The sequence below is a fragment of the Amaranthus tricolor genome, chromosome 12 (genome assembly GCF_026212465.1).
Source record: "Amaranthus tricolor cultivar Red isolate AtriRed21 chromosome 12, ASM2621246v1, whole genome shotgun sequence".
Lineage (NCBI taxonomy): Eukaryota > Viridiplantae > Streptophyta > Magnoliopsida > Caryophyllales > Amaranthaceae > Amaranthus > Amaranthus tricolor.
The window spans coordinates 15,947,230-15,969,729 of NC_080058.1; the positions used below are offsets into that span (position 1 = coordinate 15,947,230).

Consider the following 22,500-nt stretch of genomic DNA (forward strand, 5'->3'; position numbering starts at 1 on the left):
TGCTTTGAGAACACAATGAAAGTTAAGTGGTCTCTCATAAAAGAAATGGGAGAAAAACTTACAACACAAATTTTGTCCTTGAAGAACAAAATGAAAGCTAAGGTCCCCCTTATAGAAGAAAAGAAGAAAAGTTAGCAAGATAAATTTTGTCCTTGATAAAGTTCTCTACATTGATGTAATACTGAAAAATAAATTTCAAAAATTTATCATTTGATAACTTAAATTAGTTGAAAATTTTTTGAAATCATATGATAAACTAAAAATAAAAATCTTTGGTTAAAAATCGGTTTGGATTTAAAACAGTTTGATTATAAATCGATTCGGGTTAAGTCGATTTTAATTGGATTGAGTTCAGTTTCATGTATGATTCGGGTTGGATATCACTCGGTTCGGTCACTATTAGATTTCAGTAATCTCGGTTTACGGTTTTACATCGATTATAAAAATCAGTTGCAATTCAGGTTCAGTATTTCCATTTTCAGTTGTCAACAATGTTGGTTTGATAAACCTCAAAAAGAACACATTTATGAGGCCCGATTACTTTTGGTTTCGGGTCAGGTCACATTTGAAAAGCTCTAATTTGGCTGATCTTGTTTATTTTTGGACCCAGAGCAAAAGATAACAATAATTTCTAAAAATATAAGTCGTAATAAATAATATAGTACTTATTTTGTTTTGTATTGTTGATACTTTAACTATTTTATAAAAAGGCCTAATAACTCATATTACACAGTAAAAATGCAAAGAAAGGGTTTTTAGGTAACAGCTACCTATAATTACCGGTTTCCATTTGAAAGCTTATAAATGGGTAAGGATGTCTAGTACCATCTTTCACGCCCTAGTTCCTCTGTACTTCTTTGTTTTCTCTTTGTCTTTCCTAGTCTGTTTTCCTCTCTCTCTCTCTCTGTGCAAATATGAGTGGCTTTAGTTCTTCAAATCGTGGAAAGAGCTCAAATACAAGTGATATTCGATGTTTTCACAATTTGGAGTAAAGACCGTTCGAAGGGAGCCAAACAATTGGGATCTATAGAAAATGTTCTTCCAAAACCTCCAACATACATAATACCACCTATGGATTCCTAGAATTTGCCCCCACACCAAATTCTAGTCGAAAAATTATGCTCCATTGCGTTCAAAATTTGAGATAAAACCCTATAAATTCAAAATTGCATATTTATAAAATCAAAAATCCACCATAATTGAGAAAAACCTAATTCTAAGCAAAATTTAAACAATTCAAACAATTTTAATTGTGCAAAAAAAGGAATACTTACTTGTAACTATAGTAAGGATGTTCTCGCAAATTACTGTGCAAAACCACAAAATCGTTTATCTCAATCGAACTTCAAACCCATAAATGATGATCCCCCATTGAAGAAGTTTTAAGAAGAGTTGATTGTAAAATTTTTTGGGTTGAAGAAGGTATTTTGCATGTGAGAGAATGAGATGATAAATTTCGAATTTAGTTTTCCAGTATTGACTAATGTATTGGGTGATAGGAGCTTTCATTAAAGACATCTCCGGTTACTAGTAAAATAGCCCTTTCTTTACAAATAGGAGGTAAAGGTTGACCCCTTGTAGAATAAACTATAAGTTAGCTCTTTATCTGCAGACCAGCTATAGCTTAACCTTTTAGAAGCAATTTTTTCCAAAATTTTTTGGATCCTAAAAATTTAAGGCCGTAGACGATAATTCGCTTTGTCCTTACTGAACCAGGGCCTTGCGTACAATGTATATTGTATGTGACTCCTTTTGACATTTTAGCTCTAATGAATTTCCCCATCATTCATGGGCAAGTCAGTTTTAAGCTGCGATGACTACATGGCTACTACGTTAGTCGCAAAATTGATGACAACCTCCTTCATTTTAGAATATTGTAACATTAGAAATATCGCGCTATTTATTCATCATTTTTAATTTGTGATTAGTTTTTTAGTTTATAAGTTAAAATAAATCAAATGATTTTTATTTGATTTTTCTCAATGCAATGATTAATAATATCAAAATTTTATAATGTTTTATTATAAAAATATTAAAGATAAAATTAATGCACGTGAAAAGTAGAAAATTACTAGTATCAATTGCAGCATCAAAATTAACAATGCAGGTCGTAAAAGCAGATTTTAATTTAGTACCTAACAAAGATCTTCAGCAAAGAAATTATTCATAACAAAGATCTTCGTCAAAGAAATTATTCATATATATCAGCTGACATTAAAGATATAATTGAAACTAAAAGTAAAAGTCTAGAACAATCAACAATTCCTTGTACTCTCTCATATTTGCATCACTAATTAGCTTTATTTACATAACAGTATCTTATAGGCAAACCAAAAAGCCCCATATAGATGAGCATAAATGAGACTACCGAATAGGTCATGCCACTAAATCTGAGTAATGGATAATCTGAAATCTGACTTTGTCCTGAAAGGAAGGCCAAAAACCAATGCCAAATAGACATACAGGCAATCGTCGACAAACACCCTCAAACCACCAATGTATACTATGAAATCCAAAAAGGAAGTCCAAGCCATTAGCTAAAGCCTGGAAAGACTTGGCTAGTGTAGAGCATACAGCATTTAAATTGTCGAAAAGAAGCCGGCCTAATGAACCAAGTATGCAAAGCACACATGGCTCAAGTGCAAGCCAAATGACAGATATAAGGGTTGTACAAGAGGTAGAAGGGAATGTGGCAGCTGCAGATGCACAAACTACAGCATAGAACCAGGCCAGTCAGTGTTTGATAAAATCTTCTGACCAGCAGACCTTGAAGGGCTTTTCCAGATCAAACTTAAGCTTTTTGGGGAACATGGAGGGAAAAAACGGAATCTCCATACATGGACCTTGCTGTCATCAGCCAATGTCTCTTTTAAAAATCACAGGAAACCTACAAGAAAGGGAGCTGAAGGTCGAGTAGTCAACAGCTTACCTAACAGTAGCCAGCAGACTTGTATTTTTCTGTGTTTTGTTCTTTAAGTGTGCACATGTTTGGCACATGACCTATTATAGCCGTTATGATTAGTTAGCGTGTTTTAATTGCTCCGTAGGCTTATAAATAGGAAGCCTTAGGCATTGTAAAAATAGTTTTCAGATTTTTCAGAAATAAAACACATTTGTTGTTTCTTCAAAACATCGCCTGTTTTGTCGAGTGAATGTTAGTCATACATTCAAATATTTGATTTGTTAGTCACACAAATTCAAATTTTTTCCTGCATTCTACAATGTAGTCAACCCTTGGGTTGCATTGTCAAATATACGAAGAAGGTGAGTGAAGCCATAGGTGGGCAGTTCATAAACCGGAAAATCAAGAATCTGATTCTTGAGGTTGTTTCTGTGTACTGTGGTGGTATCATTCATTTCATCATTGTTCAAGCATGTGGTTATTACACTTAGGAAAATTAAGGTGTCCAAGGACCCCTTAAATTGGTTCAAATTGGTATTAGAGCTTTGTTCGTAGGAGGACGGGGGAAGACTCACAAATACACAACCAAGACAGAAAGTTGGAGCATTTCTGAAATTTCTGAACGTTGCAAATATGGTGATATTTTTCCAATTTCTCTTGATTACATCCATAAGTAATCATAGTGTGAGTTTTTGTTGTATTTTTGTTAAAAGAAATATTTTTTTTTTAAGAATAATAACCATCGTGTTTGGTGCATACAGTAGGTTTCTGAAATTTCTGTCAGAAAACTAAGTTTTTGTTTCTTTTGTTGCTGATTTTGTGTTTTCTGATTCTTTGTTCTTATTTGTGTGTTATCTGTTATTATGGATATAAGAATAACAAATGTAGAAGAATCTTTGTGGCATATTACTCAGGCTTTGGCCTCTGTAGGTCTAATTCCCACAGACAGACCACCTGCACACACAAATCTTCACTTCACACCCAGAAATCAGAAGGATAGAACACTTAGAATTGACATTGCTGAGTTTGATGGTTTGTCACAAGATCCTGAAGTATACATTGAATGGGAGTCAAGTCTAGATAGTTACTTTCAGTTTAAAGAGACACCACTTGATAGACAATACAAATTGGCCAAGATTAAGCTCACAAGGCTAGCAGCCATATGGTTGGAGGGATTGTAAAAACAGAGAAGAAGGGAGGATAAACCTAGGATAGACACTTGGGAAAAATTGAAGAAGCATCTTAGGAGAAAGTATGTCCCTTCAAACTTTAGGCAACAATTATATTTGCAATGGAATAACCTTACTCAAGGAAATAAGACTGTGGTTGAATATGTGCAAGAGTGGGAGAGATTTTCTTTGTTATGTGATGTTAAAGAGACTGAGGACATGAGGATAGCCAAGTTTTTAGGATAAACCTAGGATAGACACTTGGGAAAAATTGAAGAAGCATCTTAGAAGAAAGTATGTCCCTTCAAAATTTAGGCAACAATTATATTTGCAATTGAATAACCTTACTCAAGGAAATAAGACTGTGGTTGAATATGTGCAAGAGTGGGAGAGATTTTCTTTGTTATGTGATGTTAAAGAGACTGAGGACATGAGGATAGCCAAGTTTTTAGGATAAACCTAGGATAGTCACTTGGGAAAAATTGAAGAAGCATCTTAGGAATAAGTATGTCCCTTCAAACTTTAGGCAACAATTATATTTGCAATGGAATAACCTTACTCAAGGAAATAAGACTGTGGTTGAATATGTGCAAGAGTGGGAGAGATTTTCTTTGTTATGTGATGTTAAAGAGACTGAGGACATGAGGATAGCCAAGTTTTTAGGATAAACCTAGGATAGACACTTGGGAAAAATTGAAGAAGCATCTTAGGAGAAAGTATGTCCCTTCAAACTTTAGGCAATAATTATATTTGCAATGGAATACCCTTACTCAAGGAAATAAGACTGTGGTTGAATATGTGCAAGAGTGGGAGAGATTTTCTTTGTTATGTGATGTTAAAGAAACTGAGGACATGAGGATAGCCAAGTTTTTAGGATAAACCTAGGATAGACACTTGGGAAAAATTGAAGAAGCATCTTAGGAGAAAGTATGTCCCTTCAATCTTTAGGCAACAATTATATTTGCAATGGAATACCCTTACTCAAGGAAATAAGACTGTGGTTGAATATGTGCAAGAGTGGGCGAGATTTTCTTTGTTATGTGATGTTAAAGAGACTGAGGACATGATGATAGCCAAGTTTTTAGGATAAACCTAGGATAGACACTTGGGAAAAATTGAAGAAGCATCTTAGGAGAAAGTATGTCCCTTCAAACTTTAGGCAACAATTATATTTGCAATGGAATAACCTTGCTCAAAGAAATAAGACTGTGGTTGAATATGTGCAAGAGTGGGAGAGATTTTCTTTGTTATGTGATGTTAAAGAGACTGAGGACATGAGGATAGCCAAGTTTTTAGGATAAACCTAGGATAGACACTTGGGAAAAATTGAAGAAGCATCTTGGGAGAAAGTATGTCCCTTCAAACTTTAGGCAACAATTATATTTGCAATGGAATAACCTTACTCAAAGAAATAAGAATGTGGTTGAATATGTGCAAGAGTGGCAGAGATTTTCTTTGTTATCTGATGTTAAAGAGACTGAGGACATGAGGATAGCCAAGTTTTTAGGATAAACCTAGGATAGACACTTGGGAAAAATTGAAGAAGCATCTTAGGAGAAAGTATGTCCCTTCAAACTTTAGGCAACAATTATATTTGCAATGGAATAACCTTACTCAAGGAAATAAGACTGTGGTTGAATATGTGCAAGAGTGGGAGAGATTTTCTTTGTTATGTGATGTTAAAGAGACTGAGGACATGAGGATAGCCAAGTTTTTAGGATAAACCTAGAATAGACACTTGGGAAAAATTGAAGAAGCATCTTAGGAGAAAGTATGTCCCTTCAAACTTTAGGCAACAATTATATTTGCAATGGAATACCCTTACTCAAGGAAATAAGACTGTGGTTGAATATGTGCAAGAGTGGGAGAGATTTTCTTTGTTATGTGATGTTAAAGAGACTGAGGACATGAGGATAGCCAAGTTTTTAGGATAAACCTAAGATAGACACTTGGGAAAAATTGAAGAAGCATCTTAGGAGAAAGTATGTCCCTTCGAACTTTAGGCAACAATTATATTTGCAATGGAATAACCTTACTCAAGGAAATAAGACTGTGGTTGAATTTGTGCAAGAGTGGGAGAGATTTTCTTTGTTATGTGATGTTAAAGAGACTGAGGACATGAGGATAGCCAAGTTTTTAGGATAAACCTAGGATAGACACTTGGGAAAAATTGAAGAAGCATCTTAGGAGAAAGTATGTCCCTTCAAACTTTAGGCAACAATTATATTTGCAATGGAATAACCTTACTCAAGGAAATAAGACTGTGGTTGAATATGTGCAAGAGTGGGAGAGATTTTCTTTGTTATGTGATGTTAAAGAGACTGAGGACATGAGGATAGCCAAGTTTTTAGGATAAACCTAGGATAGACACTTGGGAAAAATTGAAGAAGCATCTTAGAAGAAAGTATGTCCCTTCAAAATTTAGGCAACAATTATATTTGCAATTGAATAACCTTACTCAAGGAAATAAGACTGTGGTTGAATATGTGCAAGAGTGGGAGAGATTTTCTTTGTTATGTGATGTTAAAGAGACTGAGGACATGAGGATAGCCAAGTTTTTAGGATAAACCTAGGATAGTCACTTGGTAAAAATTGAAGAAGCATCTTAGGAATAAGTATGTCCCTTCAAACTTTAGGCAACAATTATATTTGCAATGGAATAACCTTACTCAAGGAAATAAGACTGTGGTTGAATATGTGCAAGAGTGGGAGAGATTTTCTTTGTTATGTGATGTTAAAGAGACTGAGGACATGAGGATAGCCAAGTTTTTAGGATAAACCTAGGATAGACACTTGGGAAAAATTGAAGAAGCATCTTAGGAGAAAGTATGTCCCTTCAAACTTTAGGCAATAATTATATTTGCAATGGAATACCCTTACTCAAGGAAATAAGACTGTGGTTGAATATGTGCAAGAGTGGGAGAGATTTTCTTTGTTATGTGATGTTAAAGAAACTGAGGACATGAGGATAGCCAAGTTTTTAGGATAAACCTAGGATAGACACTTGGGAAAAATTGAAGAAGCATCTTAGGAGAAACTATGTCCTTTCAAACTTTAGGCAACAATTATATTTGCAATGGAATACCCTTACTCAAGGAAATAAGACTGTGGTTGAATATGTGCAAGAGTGGGCGAGATTTTCTTTGTTATGTGATGTTAAAGAGACTGAGGACATGATGATAGCCAAGTTTTTAGGATAAACCTAGGATAGACACTTGGGAAAAATTGAAGAAGCATCTTAGGAGAAAGTATGTCCCTTCAAACTTTAGGCAACAATTATATTTGCAATGGAATAACCTTGCTCAAAGAAATAAGACTGTGGTTGAATATGTGCAAGAGTGGGAGAGATTTTCTTTGTTATGTGATGTTAAAGAGACTGAGGACATGAGGATAGCCAAGTTTTTAGGATAAACCTAGGATAGACACTTGGGAAAAATTGAAGAAGCATCTTAGGAGAAAGTATGTCCCTTCAAACTTTAGACAACAATTATATTTGCAATGGAATAACCTTACTCAAGGAAATAAGACTGTGGTTGAATATGTGCAAGAGTGGGAGAGATTTTCTTTGTTATGTGATGTTAAAGAGACTGAGGACATGAGGATAGCCAAGTTTTTAGGATAAACCTAGGATAGACACTTGGGAAAAATTGAAGAAGCATCTTAGGAGAAAGTATGTCCCTTCAAACTTTAGGCAACAATTATATTTGCAATGGAATAACCTTACTCAAGGAAATAAGACTGTGGTTGAATATGTGCAAGAGTGGGAGAGATTTTCTTTGTTATGTGATGTTAAGGAGACTGAGGACATGATGATAGCCAAGTTTTTAGGATAAACCTAGGATAGACACTTGGGAAAAATTGAAGAAGCATCTTAGGAGAAAGCATGTCCCTTCAAACTTTAGGCAACAATTATATTTGCAATGGAATACCCTTACTCAAGGAAATAAGACTGTGGTTGAATTTGTGCAAGAGTGGGAGAGATTTTCTTTGTTATGTGATGTTAAAGAGACTGAGGACATGAGGATAGCCAAGTTTTTAGGATAAACCTAGGATAGACACTTGGGAAAAATTGAAGAAGCATCTTAGGAGAAAGTATGTCCCTTCAAACTTTAGGCAACAATTATATTTGCAATGGAATAACCTTACTCAAGGAAATAAGACTGTGGTTGAATATGTGCAAGTGTGGGAGAGATTTTCTTTGTTATGTGATGTTAAAGAGACTGAGGACATGAGGATAGCCAAGTTTTTATGATAAACCTAAGATAGACACTTGGGAAAAATTGAAGAAGCATCTTAGGAGAAAGTATGTCCCTTCAAACTTTAGGCAACAATTATATTTGCAATGGAATAACCTTACTTAAGGAAATAAGACTGTGGTTGAATATGTGCAAGAGTGGGAGAGATTTTCTTTGTTATGTGATGTTAAAGAGACTAAGGACATGAGGATAGCCAAGTTTTTAGGATAAACCTAGGATAGACACTTGGGAAAAATTGAAGAAGCATCTTAGGAGAAAGTATGTCCCTTCAAACTTTAGGCAACAATTATATTTGCAATGGAATAACCTTACTCAAGGAAATAAGACTGTGGTTGAATATGTGCAAGAGTGGGAGAGATTTTCTTTGTTATGTGATGTTAAAGAGACTGAGGACATGAGGATAGCCAAGTTTTTAGGATAAACCTAGGATAGACACTTGGGAAAAATTGAAGAAGCATCTTAGGAGAAAGTATGTCCCTTTAAACTTTAGGCAACAATTATATTTGCAATGGAATAACCTTACTCAAGGAAATAAGACTGTGGTTGAATATGTGCAAGAGTGGGATTGAGGGAAGATATAAGAGAAACTAAAAGTACTCCTAATCTGACTTTAACTGAGATGTGTAGCTTAGCCATGAACTATGAGAAGTTTTCTGTTAGAAAGAAGGCTAGCCATCCTAAATCAAGCTATAATAGGAACTTTAGAATCCAACCTTTTAAAACACCAAATAGAACAGCTAGCACACCTAGGAGAGAAGGGTCAGACAATCAAGGGAAAAGCAAGAATAAAGAGGATATACCCTTGAAGGACATAATTTGTTTCAAGTGTCATGGGCGTAGGCATTACAAGAGTGCTTGTCCTAATGCAAGAGCATTCACTATGCAGGAGTGGAGAGAAATGAACATCAACCACAGCATTAGAACCATGTTAGTTGCACAGAATGGCAGAGAGGAGGAAACTTGGCCTTCTGTGAAGGAAGGAGAGCCAGATGGAACCTATAGGGTGAGTGATTCTGGTAGTTTGCAAAGATATGAGGATAGTGAGGAGGAGTCTGAATATGAGGAAGAAAGAAAGAGGGTGTTACCTGAGGATGAGCAATACAACCTTGTCATTTGGAGGAATTTTCACACTACACCCCAGGTTAAATGTTCTGACCAGAGGTAAAATATTTTTTTTAGACTAGGTGTAAAATCAAAGACAAGACTTGAACACTTATCATAGATGGAGGTAGTGAGTCCAATTGCATTAGTCTAGACTTTTTCAATCAACTGAAACTTAAGACTAAACCTCATCCACACCCATATAAGCTTAAAGTGGCTAGATGATAAGGCAAGTGGAGCTGTGAGCAAGCAATGTTTAGTAAGTTTCATAATTGAGTCCTATAAGGATAAGGTGATGTGTGATGTGCTTGATAGGAGTGCTTGTCACCTACTGCTTGGTAGACCATGGCGGTATGAAAGAAAGACCATACATGATGGCTTTGCTAACATCTACACTGTGAGACATGAGGGAAAGCTCAAGGATTTAATTCCCTTACCACCACACAAGATCATACCCCCACCTAGTAACCAGACCATGCAACTCATGAATAGGAAAGCTTGTGTGAAAGAGATAAGAGAACCAGAAAGAGGTATATTTGATGTTCACTAAAGAGGTCGGCTAAGTACTAGACATTCCTGTTGAAGTTAAACCTTTGTTACAAGAATTTGCAGATGTGTTTCCTAAGGAGCTACCCCCAGGACTACCACCTATTAGAGGAATTGAACACCGAATTGACTTAATACCTGGAGCAGCCTTACCTAATAGACCTTATATAGAACCAACCCTGTTGAGGTTGAGAAGTTATAAAAACAAGTTGAAGAACTTCTACAAAGAGGCTTTGTGAGAGAGAGCCTTAGCCCCTGTGTTGTTCCCACCATTTTAGTGCCTAAGAAGGATGGCACATGGAGAATGTGTGTGGATAGTAGGAGTGTAAATAACATAACTGTGAAGTACAGGTTTCCCATACCAAGGATTGATGATATGTTTGATGAATTAACAAGTGCTTAATGGTTTAGTAAAATTGACCTTAGGAGTGGATACCATCAGATTAGGTTGAAATAAGGTGATGAATGGAAAACAGCCTTCAAGACTAAATATGGGCTATATGAATGGTTGGTAATGCCCTTTGGCCTTACAGGAGCACCTAGTACCTAATAGTCAACACTTTTATTGGCCAAAGATGCTAGGCACTGTTGGCAAACACATACTTAGGTGTGAAGCTTGCATCAAGGCTAAGATTACCTTTCACAAAGGGGAATACATGCCCTTACCTGTTGCTACAAATCCTTTGGAACACCTTAGCATGGATTTTGTTATGGCTCTACCTAGGACTCAGAGGGGAAAAGATTGTATTATGGTTGTAGTAGATAGATTCTCAAAGATGGCACATTTTGTTGCTTGCAACAAGGTAGATGATGCTCAAAATAAATAGGTTATACTTTGTAGAGATTGTGAGATTGCATGGGGTACCTAGGACTATTGTGTCTGATAAAGGCAGCAAGTTTCTTAGTTGTTTTTGGAAAACCCTATGGAGACTGTTAGGCACAAAGCTTTTTTTCAGTACATCTCACCACCCTCAAACTGATAGGCAAACAGAGGTGACTAACAAGATCTTGGGCTCAATCTTAAGAACCTTAGTGAACAAAAATCTAAGGGATTGGGATCTCAAGCTATGCCAAGCAGAGTTTGCTTACAATAGAAGTCCTAGCTATGATACAAAGCATTCCCCTTTTGAATGTGTTTATGGGGAAAACCCTTTATTGCCTATTGCTCTAAAAGTTATTTCTAAAAATGACATGTTACACAGGGATGCAATGGATCAGGCCAAAAAGATGATGAAGCTGCACAAAATCATCCAAGAGAATATTCACAAAGCCAATGTAAAATACAAAATGAAGGCGGACAAAGATAGCAGCACCAGGCAGCAGCTGGAGGAAGGAGATTTTGTGTGGGTGTACTTAAGGATGGCACGATTTCCTCAACTAAGGAAGAATAAGCTCATGCCTAGAGCTATAGGTCCTCTTCAGATCTTACAAAAGCTAAGAGACAATGCATACAAGGCGGATCTTCCTGAGGAATACAACATCTCCAATACATTCAACATAGGTGACCTAAAACCTTACACGACACCTAAAGAATTGAGGACAATTCTTCCTCAAGAAGGGGAAGTTGAACCAAGAATGCAAAGCACACATGGCTCAAGTGCAAGCCCAATGACAGATACAAGGGTTGTACAAAAGGTAGAAGGGAATGTGGCAGCTGCAGATGCACAAACTACAGCATATACTTAGGCCAGTCAATGTTTAATAAAATCTACTGACCAGCAGACCTTGCAGGGCTTGTCCAGATTAAACCTAAGCTTCTTGGAGAACATGGAGGGCAAAAACAGAATCTCCGCACATGGACCTTGTTGTCATGGCCCAAAGTCCCTTCTAACAATCACAGGAAATCTACAAGAAAGGGAGCTGAAGGTCGTGTAGTCAACAGCTTACCTAACAGTAGCCAGCAGACTTGTATTTTTCTATGTTTTGTTCTTTAAGTGTGCACATGTTTGGCACATGACCTATTATAGCCGTTATGATTAGTTAGCCCTTTTCCTTGTAAATTTAGGCGTGTTTTGATTGCTCCCTAGGCTTATAAATTGGAAGCCTTAGGCATTGTAAACATAGTTTTTAGATTTTTCAAAAATAACACATTTGTTGTTTCTTCAAAACATCGTTTGTTTTGTCGAGTGTATGTTAGTCGTACATTCAAATCTTTGATTTGTTAGTCACACAAATTTGAAGTTTACCCTGCATTATACAAGGTAGTCAATCTTTGGGTTGCATTGTCAAATATACAAAGGAGGTGAGTGAAGCCACAGGTGGGCAGTTCATCAACCGGAAAATCAAGAATCTGATTCTTGAGGTTGTTTCTGTGTACTGTGGTGGTATAATTCATTTCATCATTGTTCAAGCCTGTGGTTATTACACTTACGCAAATTAAAAAGGACCCCCTTAATTTGGTGCATCTAATTAGCAAAATCACAAGTCACAAGCAGAAAACATTCGATTGCTGCTGTTCGTAAAGTCATCTTGAGAAGAAGCAGACTTCCTCTTGTCCTTAAGGATTTCGTACAAGGGTTTAGGACCTTCAAATTCTACCAACCCCTTTTTGTCAAAATGACCCATGTTTTTGTCTTCTTTGATCTCAGCAAGGCTCTTAGGTCCGGAAAATGTGGAGGACTGCAGAGGATATCTCTGTCTTATGTAAGAACTTCGTTCAGTCAAACACTGAACTAACTTCCTCCCATTATGTTGTCTGTAGCCATTATGCTGTGACTTCCCAGATCTGCCATGCTGCTCTGAATCGACAAGTAAATTCCGTCTACTAGACACTTTCACCCCATTTCTTTCCACCTTTGATGCTATCTTTCCATGTAATCGTTGAAATGAAGTATTCCTTTCATCCCTATCGTGCCTTCCATCTCTTACATGCACCAAGTCATGCCTCAAATCACGTGTGTCCAAATATCCATCAATCATCCTCCGTTTCCTAAGGTAGTCTCGAAGATCCATATCAGAATCCCTACCAATTGGTGATCCCACACACGAAAAGTTCCTCTTGCGTGACACAACACGCTTTGACTTTCTATCCCGAGTGCGTCTTGAAGAATATTTTCGACAATCAATTCCAAGCTCATCTTGGACATATTCAGACAACTCATAATCGCTATTTTCAAGTAAACCTCCATCATAATCAGTCTGATGAGAAAAACCACGGGGCATAAATAGGTGCTCACAGTCTCTGTCATTCTCATCAAGGGCATGCAAATAGTCTGGATCATCCTCATAGACCATGTCTTCAGTTCTCCCGTCAACAAGGACATCAAAACCAGGGGATGATTCACACAACTCATCTCGCACAATGTTGCCATCATTTAGATCCTCTGGTTCACGGTCCGAATCCAAGCTCGGCTCACACTCACTTTTACTTAAGCCACCTGCATGCTGCAAGGACACAGTTTCAATAGCATCCGTTTCTTCACATTGAGGGATATAAGTTTGTTTAGATGTATGCAGTTTCGGAATCTCATTAGTTGCTGATAGTTGACTCTGCCATTTCTGATCACCCTGCAATGTGTTGCCAGTTGCCCCTGCCATTTTAGATTGAATTAAATGTTTCACAGCAGGTATAGGCCCAGCCTCAGCACTTCTAGATTTCTTACTATCCAAGGGCACCACAGGTGCATCAGCAATGACATTGACCAACTTTGGCTTCCATCTAAATTCATTACCCGGTTCATGCAGGAAAGGGCATTTGTCACCTTTGTTGCAAAATTCATTGTAGTAAAAGTAACAAGGCACTGTCGTCTTTGTAGCAGGCATGGAAGACTGACTTGGAAGAGGTGGAGTACCTTTAGTTGATGCCTCTTTAAGTACATCTAAAGGCTGTATGTCAACAACAAACTAATTATCAAAATTTCATCTGATGGCATACCCCTCCCCCTCTTAAATATTTAAGAGGGAACAGGAATGGTTTAGAGGCATGATCAAGTGAAAACTATTAAAGTGGTGAAAACTGAAAACCAGACAAGGATACACATTGTGGCAAAAGGTTACATACTATCTTAAAGGGTGTACATATTTTTGTGAAAGAAAAAGTTCATATTATTTACAGAAATGCCATTCGAATATGTACAACTTTTAGAAAATTTCCAATAATTTACAAAATTACCACTATATATGTACATCATTTAAACTTTTATATGCACAGTTTTCACCACTTAAATTGGTTTTCACATGATCCAAATGCTATATATATAATCCAAAAGCTATATATATATATATATATATATATATATATATATATATATATATATATATATATATATATATATATATATTTAGGGGAGAGATCCAATAAAAAGATTGTTCAAAATAAGAAGGATAATAAACATTAAACACTCTTGATTTCAATAAGATAAAAAAAATCTAAAGTCACGATTGAACCAAAAGAAATTAATTGTTAAAGTCACTATGTTACACGGAAAAGATACTATGTCATAAATCTGAAGAATATTCTTAACTTATAACAGAGTATCCTTTTTTGTGTATTAGTGACTAAGAAAAATTTTTCTTATCCTTAAGTCACTTCTTATTTGATCCTATATATATATATATATATATATATATATATATATATATATGTGTGTGTGTGTAAATATCTCACAGTTGGTCACAACTTAAAGCATGACAAATATCACGAATGAACTCAAGGTCAAAACATAAATTACATGATAAAGGTGCAATAATCGTGAAAACAACTTCTTCATTATAATGCATTTACCAGTAAAGCTTTGTGCTTTTTGATAATACACCTGTTAAAACATTTCCATTTTCATGCTCTCAATTCATTTCATTGTTTCTAAAAGGCTGAATATTAGATAGTTCCAGTGTTCTCTTTCACTCGCAATGCGGAAGGAAGAATAAGATTGAGATGATAGCAATATAAAAGTGTTTACTGAAAGGACACATATAATGGAAAGAGAGAGAGAGTATACACACAGCTCAACAAGTGAATGAAAAATTCCAAGGGCAAGAAGTGCAATGAGTGAAAAAAAACGACGAACAAATACAAAAACTAGTCAACATTCTGGCATTTTAGGATAACATTGAGTTTTTGGAGGCCAAAATGTACTTGACCTTTAATCCTAAAGATATAGTTTGTTCCCCATGAACCCGTTAAGCAGACAGATACTAAAATCAGGGACAGCAAATAGAGAAATACAATTGCGTCCATCCATCTAACGCACATTTTTCTACATGCCACATAATATATAGAGATCTAGCAAAGGGTTGATCATCACATAAGTTATAAGATTGCTTTTACAAGGTTCAATCATCAAAAAACAACCTAAAGCAACATCTGAAAAACCAAGACATATCTACAAAGGATAATTGCATCCGGAGTCCAGCCCTGTACAATAACGATTTGGAGTACTTCAGAACTCTCAACTTCAAGTTGTAGAGTTATCCAATATGCATAACAAAACATAAATACACCTTGATCCCTCTAAACCATCAGAATTTATAAACTGCGATATTATAATACAAGGTGATAAATATCAGCTTTGTTATACAAAACATGGAAAAAAATTGCGGTCGCGTACGCGTTTGTGGAACCGGTCTTGGTGTCGCGAAAAACGGCTATAACGAAGAATTAACGCGGCCGATGCAATGTGATTTTTGAAAAAGAAAAAAATCACATAACGGGAGTTTGGAACTTAAAATTGCATTTTTGTTGTTGAAACAATCTTATTATGCAATAATATGCAACTAGCTATTATAATTGCAATATTTGAGATTATATCGGTGTATAATTAATTAACTTATTAATTATTAATTAATTATTTTGTTTATCAACTTAACTTATGAACTATAATTAAAGTGATCGTTATAATTAAAGTTAATGGCTATTAGTGAAATTTGAACGAAAAGACAAATAATGTTGTATTGGTCAAATATCGTTATAACAGTAAAATAACGGGCATTACACTTTACGTAATAGTCAACGCGGCGTTTTGAACGTGAAATTTCATGCCCTGTTATATAACGGGATTTAACATAGCAGCAACTTTCAAACAGGTTATATAACGGGCATTATGTAACGTAACGAGGGATTTTTTATTCCACGATACAAACAGCTCATGAAAAAGTTTTTACTAGTTTTTAGCTTCAATAATTTGCTAGTTATCTAATTCTATAATACTATCTTCTAGAATATAGTAACAGATATCATGCTTACATAGTCGCAATGATCAAAAGTTTTTACTCCCACCCCATTTTGGCAGTCATTAACAAGGAAGGGAAATGAAGTGAAGGGAGGTGAACAACTAGTCGCCTTTTTGAAAGAATAAGAAAGCGGAACAAAAAATTCAGATCGATATATGTGAGCTCTGTATGTGTAATACCAAGCAACAACAAAACGGAAGCAGCATCAACAGTAATCCTATACCATCCATAAAAATGAGGTCGTATTATATAAAGACACAAAACACAAAAAAAAATTCGAAGATTTTGGAGCTTGGTTAGCCATATGGTATAAAAATGAGGTCGTTCGTTACGTAGCGTCAATTTTACAACAAAATTTAAGCTTATCATTCCACAAACCTCATTACGTAACTTGTGATTTGAAATCGTGGATTAATAGCCATTTTAAGCAGATATTCTAACATATTATCCATTATAATGTTTTTTTAGAAATCTATTAGGTTCTAAATCCTCTATTATAATGTTTAACTAAAACATATGTTCTAAAGAACTTGAATTACTACAATAAAAAAAGATATTTTTCAGGTCAACAATTCACTTTGCCATGTGCGCAAGACGATTCATAAAAATGTGAAGTGGCATGTCCATGAGATCACGACTGTTAATATTGAATACAGGGGCGAAGGGAGAGGGGAGATGGGGAGGCCCGACCTCCCCGGCCAAAACACGTGCGCTTGGCCCTCCTAATTAATTTATGATATTATGTATTAAGACAACTTAAGCATCACAAAAACAAGGATAGCTTAGTGGTTAGAATGTTGTTAACCAAAGTAATTTGTTTGGGGTTCAAGTCTTCATACAAACAATTAAATTAATTTTTTATAATTAAGTTATTTTAAATTAATAACTTAACACTCCATCATTCCCTTAAAAGTGAGATAGTTTGAAATTTCAAAAATTAAGATAATGCATGTTTTTGTAATATTAGTTTGAACAATAAAGTATTATTATAATTTTAACAATAGAGTTGACTATTTATGACTTATATGTATTAAACATGTACTAATGAAACATGATTTTGCTTTAAAAATAATTTTATGTAGATATCAAAATTTTTTTAAAGTACACTCTTTTTTTAATCCCTATTTTTATTACTTTGACTTTTAAATAATTAGAATTTAACAATTGCAAACTCTAAATTTATAAATTATATGTTAATTGGTCAATGATACTTTTACCATAATACCAAATATTGTGTGTATTTTGTGATAGAAAATAATAATTGATCAAGCTGCTTATTGTAATGTCATCTATTTTTTTATAAATGAGGTAATTTTGAATTTTATCTTCAAGTTTAGTAGGATGTTGCGTTCATTTATAAGTGCATAATATGTAATATCCATTAACATATTAACAAAAACTTATAATTCACGATCACTTGCAGAACTACAGTGTCATGGAAGAAACCTTGTACAACCTTTTACTAAATTAAAACTTTATCGAAATAAAAAAATGTGAATTTTAAATTTTATATTTTCAGTTGCCACGTTGTTTTTTTACTCTAGAAATTATATATTTGTATCATAGAGATTAATTTTTGCTGACACATCTTAGTTCATCGTAATAAAAAAAAAATTGTTGCTTAATTTTGCAAGAATTGAATTGGATGATGATATTAAGTCTTATGCTTTTGAACGTGATCTTGATCTAATTAGATTGATACTATAATATCGATCATTCCATTAAAAGGTTTTGCTAGTCGGTATTTGCCCCCCTAACTTAAATTCCTGACTTCGCCCCAAATTGAATACAATCGCAACAACATCAACAATTTTTTCTTTGATTAGCCCTTAATTTGATGAACTTCCCAAAAAATCCATTAAATTTATCACGCAAAATCACAATTATTGCAAAATTACCGGAAAAGAAGAAATAGAGTATAGAAAGAAATCTATGGAATAGAGTAGGTAAAAGGTATTTGGATAAAAATCATAAACCAACTCAATCCAAATCAAATAAGGAATATGAGATGGACTTTTCATAAATTGATTTGGGATTTGGATTAGAAATTTCTAAATCATGATATTTTTGTTTGCAGTAGGTTTAAGCCTAATGAAAACTGGAAACCGAAATCCAAACCAAATTAAAATAGGAGCTCACTTTCACTTTACTAGGCAATATTAAAAAAACTTAAGCGCTCTTACAAACAAAAACAAGCCTTTGATCGACAACTCAAGTTTCATTTTTTAATCTCTACTTTGGCTACTATGACTTTTAATTTTTAAATTCAAAATTTTAATTTTCAAATTCAATTGGCAATTTAGATTTTTTTTCAATGAGCAAATTTGGTTTGGTTTGATTTGAATTGTAATCAAATTTGGTTTGGATTTGGATTGAAAAGTAAAAAATCGAATTAAATTTGCTTTGATTTGGGTTTATGAATAAATCAAATTGCAAACCGAATTTTCACGCCTAGAACAGAGGAAGCTAGAGGGTCAAAGGAGCACAAACAATAATCAACATTTGTGAGGTAGGGGAAGAGAGAGCTTTTAGAGCACGCTTTAATGGTCTACATACCAAAACAATTATAATACGAGTATTGTAAGTCAAAATATAGTCTCGACATTATTAAGTCATCATTTCTCAATTTCTTATGCTAACTCCCATTTAAGAGATTGCAATCTTTTTAAAAGGAAATCTTAACCCACATATTAAGGCTTTAACATTGTTGTGTTTTCATCAACTCTTGTTGCTTATGTTATTCTATCTAAACGAGGAAAAACATAACCCTTCGTTTCCCTCTCTGAACCTCTCCAACCAAACAAAATGTAGGTTATATAATAACTTACACGTAATAACAGAGGCAGAATCCTTCTAGACATACAATTTGAATATACATTAAACGTATCTTAGTTAATCCAAATGATGCTCTCCTAAAACATTCTAACAAACATCATCAACTACAAATTCAAATTAGAACAGAAAATTTATCCTGAACAAAATCGAAATTTAGTCTATCTCAAAAAAAATCGAAACTTAGTCACATCCTTGAAAACCTGGCATAAAAGTCAGGAGATATTTCTAGAAACAAGCAACCTCTAGTATAAGCGAAACTTCCCACAAGCCTACACCACAATAAATGATACAACAACGATGTACTACCAGTTCAAAAAGAGATAATCAAACACTTCAATATCATCCATCAAGACTACAAAATAATACATAAAAAAACCCCTAACCATACTCACCGGGTGTCGAAATGCACAAGTCAGATTGAGGCAGTTCCCGGACAACCAATACCAACAATCCCGCGGATTCAACCTTGCCATTTCACTATGCCGATACTCACACTCCGCACCCTGTTAATATAAATCAACACATACAAACTTACATGTGTTCAATGCTAAATAATATAGAACAGTATGAAAAGAACCATTTACATTCAACAACTAACAATCCAAAAACTTACAATTTCCATAATCTGCCACTACAAATAATATAAACAATTTAAATCCACCGAACAGTGAAATAATCAAAATGTTAAAACAATTTGTAGAAAGAAACCAAATGTACGATGAAATAATATAAAATGTCTCCATTAAACATATCAAAACCCTAACCCTAAGATCACCGAAAAATTAAATCATAATACGATTTCCGACAAACTAGTACAACATACAAAATTTATCAACAGAATCAGATAAATCCAAATAAAAACGAAGTAAAAAAATAAAGAACGAAAAAAACAAACACAATGAAAAAAAAAGATGAATTATAAGAAAATAAAATTTGAAATTAAACCTTTTTGCATGTGAAAGGAGAGGCCAGGAAATAAACGCAATCAGTATTACGTTTCAACAGTTCTTCCTCCATTGATAATGATGGCGATTTTCTCTGTATAGTGAGATGAAATTAAGGATTTTTGCTAGTGAGAAGTTAAAAGTGAGAGAAGAAAAGAATTCATGTAGTATGGCGAATTCACGACATTTGTGAATGAGAAATAGAGAGATAAAGGGTGTTATTGTTTTAATGTGTAATGTGTTATGTGTGGAGGGCAGAGATGGCAATGGATAGTAGAATCTGTCCGGGTCTGTAGATTTGAATTCGTATTGACGGGTTTGGATCTTACTTTTTACGCGAATTCTTAAATGAGATGATCTCAAGGTGAGACCATCTCCATTTGGCTAGTCTAATATATATTTTTTATCTTTAAATGATTACTTATAATGTTAATGTGATCACTTATAATTTTAATGTAATTACTTTTTATAGTCTTAGATTGATTATTTATAATCTTTAAATGATTACTTATGACCTTATAGTAATCTATTGAAAAAATGGGCTACTTATAATCTTAAGATTTTACTTTAATTTTAAAATACATACATATCTTACTTTTTAATGTCGTTTTTATCTCTATTTTTAGTATAATGACAAAATATATATAAGATATACACTACACGTAATATATTTATAGCACATAGACACAATGATATAATAATAAACCATAATAAGCAAAAACGAACAAACATACTACCAAAAAAATTTTAATTTGTAGTTTTGACCGATCCTACCAATCCTACCAACGATCATGACCGACCCCACCAACGATCCTGACCTATCCTGATCCCTCCTAATCGATCTTGACCGACCCTGTGCACGATCCTGACTGATTCTGGTCCTATGCACGATTCTAATCGATTGCACCGATCTGGGTCGTAGGATCGTACAATCCTACAATTCAGATCGCGATTTTGATAACCATGCTTGCATGATTGAAGACATAAAAAGAAAGGGTGGTTTTGACTACCACATACCATACATGAACAAAACCAAACAAGCAAAAGAAGGAACATTACCAGATTATTTATCAATGGACAAAGTCTTAGTTGTTGAATCACTTCAACACATACTCACTAAGGTGAGCTTTGAAACAATTAATGAATTAGTTCAAATGATTGGGTTTCAAGGGGTGGTTGAAGTGACTCAACCACAAATTGAAGTCACACAAGGCAGAAACAACATAGACAACTGCAACCAAACAGCTAGTAGCAAATGAAGTAGCAAGGAAGGAATGCTCATTTTGGACAGCAACTAACAAGCCAACAACACAACATTCAACCACACTTTTGAACAGCTTTTGGATACATTTTAGGAAGCATTTGTTTCAAAATCAAACAACAAGTATAAAAATTATGTTATTTATGTGAAACAATTGTATTGAAATTAATGTGAAATGAAAACAATGGTTGTTTTGTAGTTACTCTTAGGTTTAATTTTCATTCATCATTAAGTTAAAGCCTTATTTTTATGACCATTTGGTTTTGGTGGCAATTGGTAGCCTTCAAGATCAAATCTGATGGCAATACCAAGCCTCATAAAATTAACAAATGAATACAATAATGCTTTGAATGTGGCCCAGAATATTTGCCCTCACTTAAGTTCATTGGGCATGTATTCATTAATGCATCAATTCAAACAACAAGCAAACAATTGATTTCATCACTAGTCAAGAAAAATATACAAACAAAAGTCCATAAACATACTTGTAGATGGACCAAGGCTATCAAGCCATTCTTCCTCACAATCACTTCTAGCAAATACAACATCTATCAAGTTATACACATGGTTAGGATTTTCCGTTTCTGGAGTGTAGATGGGTTCACCCTCAGAATTCAGTTCTCGACCCCAACGTGGATTAGTCTCAACTGATGTTTCATAGTCATCATAAGATTCATCAGGATATATAATTAGGGTAATCATCAAAATCATCAAACCATCTGTCTAGCAAAACCCTGTGCACAGATTGATCAGCTATATCTACAACCATCACCAAGGGATCTGAGTGAGGATATGATACCTCTCTACAGTAAGCCCTGTAAACGTCATATCTGGCATAGGCGATGGTTCCTCCTGCTCTATCACCTCCATCAATTCTAATCTGGGAGCAGTTGTTGCTCTCAAATGAGCCTCAAAATCCGCTATCCTAAATTTCTGGAATATAATCAAAATTTCCTCTTTTTTTTTTCTTTTGTACAAGTTCTTCATCATTTTTGGGTTGCCCCCCACCTCTGGATCTACTTTCAGATTTTCTTTTAACAGAATTCGTCTCTTTTTTATACTGCTAGAAATAACCCCTCTGAATTAAATCTTCAATATTATTCATTAAGACTTATAATGCTCTGTCCAATGCCCTAGAAATTCATGGAATTTGCAAAATGCTTTCGGGTTCTTTCCCACTAGCTTCCTCTCGATGGGGCGCTCCCATTTCATATTATCTTTATGCAAATTGAAATTTTTTGTCCTGGACTCTTTCAACGGTGTTGTAACAGTCTGGTTTAAGTGACCCGGAAATCCATATGAAAATACGAATTCCGGT

At 34.7% G+C, this 22,500-nt stretch overlaps 1 protein-coding gene across 1 annotated transcript; it reads right to left on the reverse strand.

Annotated features, from left to right (window-relative positions):
• Positions 1-11,603: 11,603 nt before the first annotated feature.
• On the reverse strand, positions 11,604-20,166 carry LOC130828858 (zinc finger CCCH domain-containing protein 32-like). The gene is made up of 3 exons (XM_057694877.1): positions 19,923-20,166; positions 19,370-19,480; positions 11,604-13,799 (listed from the first exon to the last, which is right to left on the reverse strand). The coding sequence occupies exons 1-3, from the start codon at positions 19,992-19,994 to the stop codon at positions 12,393-12,395; spliced, it is 1,590 nt and encodes a 529-aa protein (XP_057550860.1). The 5' UTR covers positions 19,995-20,166; the 3' UTR covers positions 11,604-12,392.
• Positions 20,167-22,500: the final 2,334 nt, after the last annotated feature.

Excerpts from the sequence above, each read along its gene's own strand:
- LOC130828858 (XM_057694877.1), bottom strand. The coding sequence starts at position 19,994 with ATGGAGGAAGAACTGTTGAAACGTAATACTGATTGCGTTTATTTCCTG. Across the intron at positions 19,481-19,922 it reads CTCCTTTCACATGCAAAAAG|GGTGCGGAGTGTGAGTATCG; the intron begins GTTTAATTTCAA and ends TTATATTAACAG. Across the intron at positions 13,800-19,369 it reads CTTGTGCATTTCGACACCCG|CCTTTAGATGTACTTAAAGA; the intron begins GTGAGTATGGTT and ends GTTGACATACAG.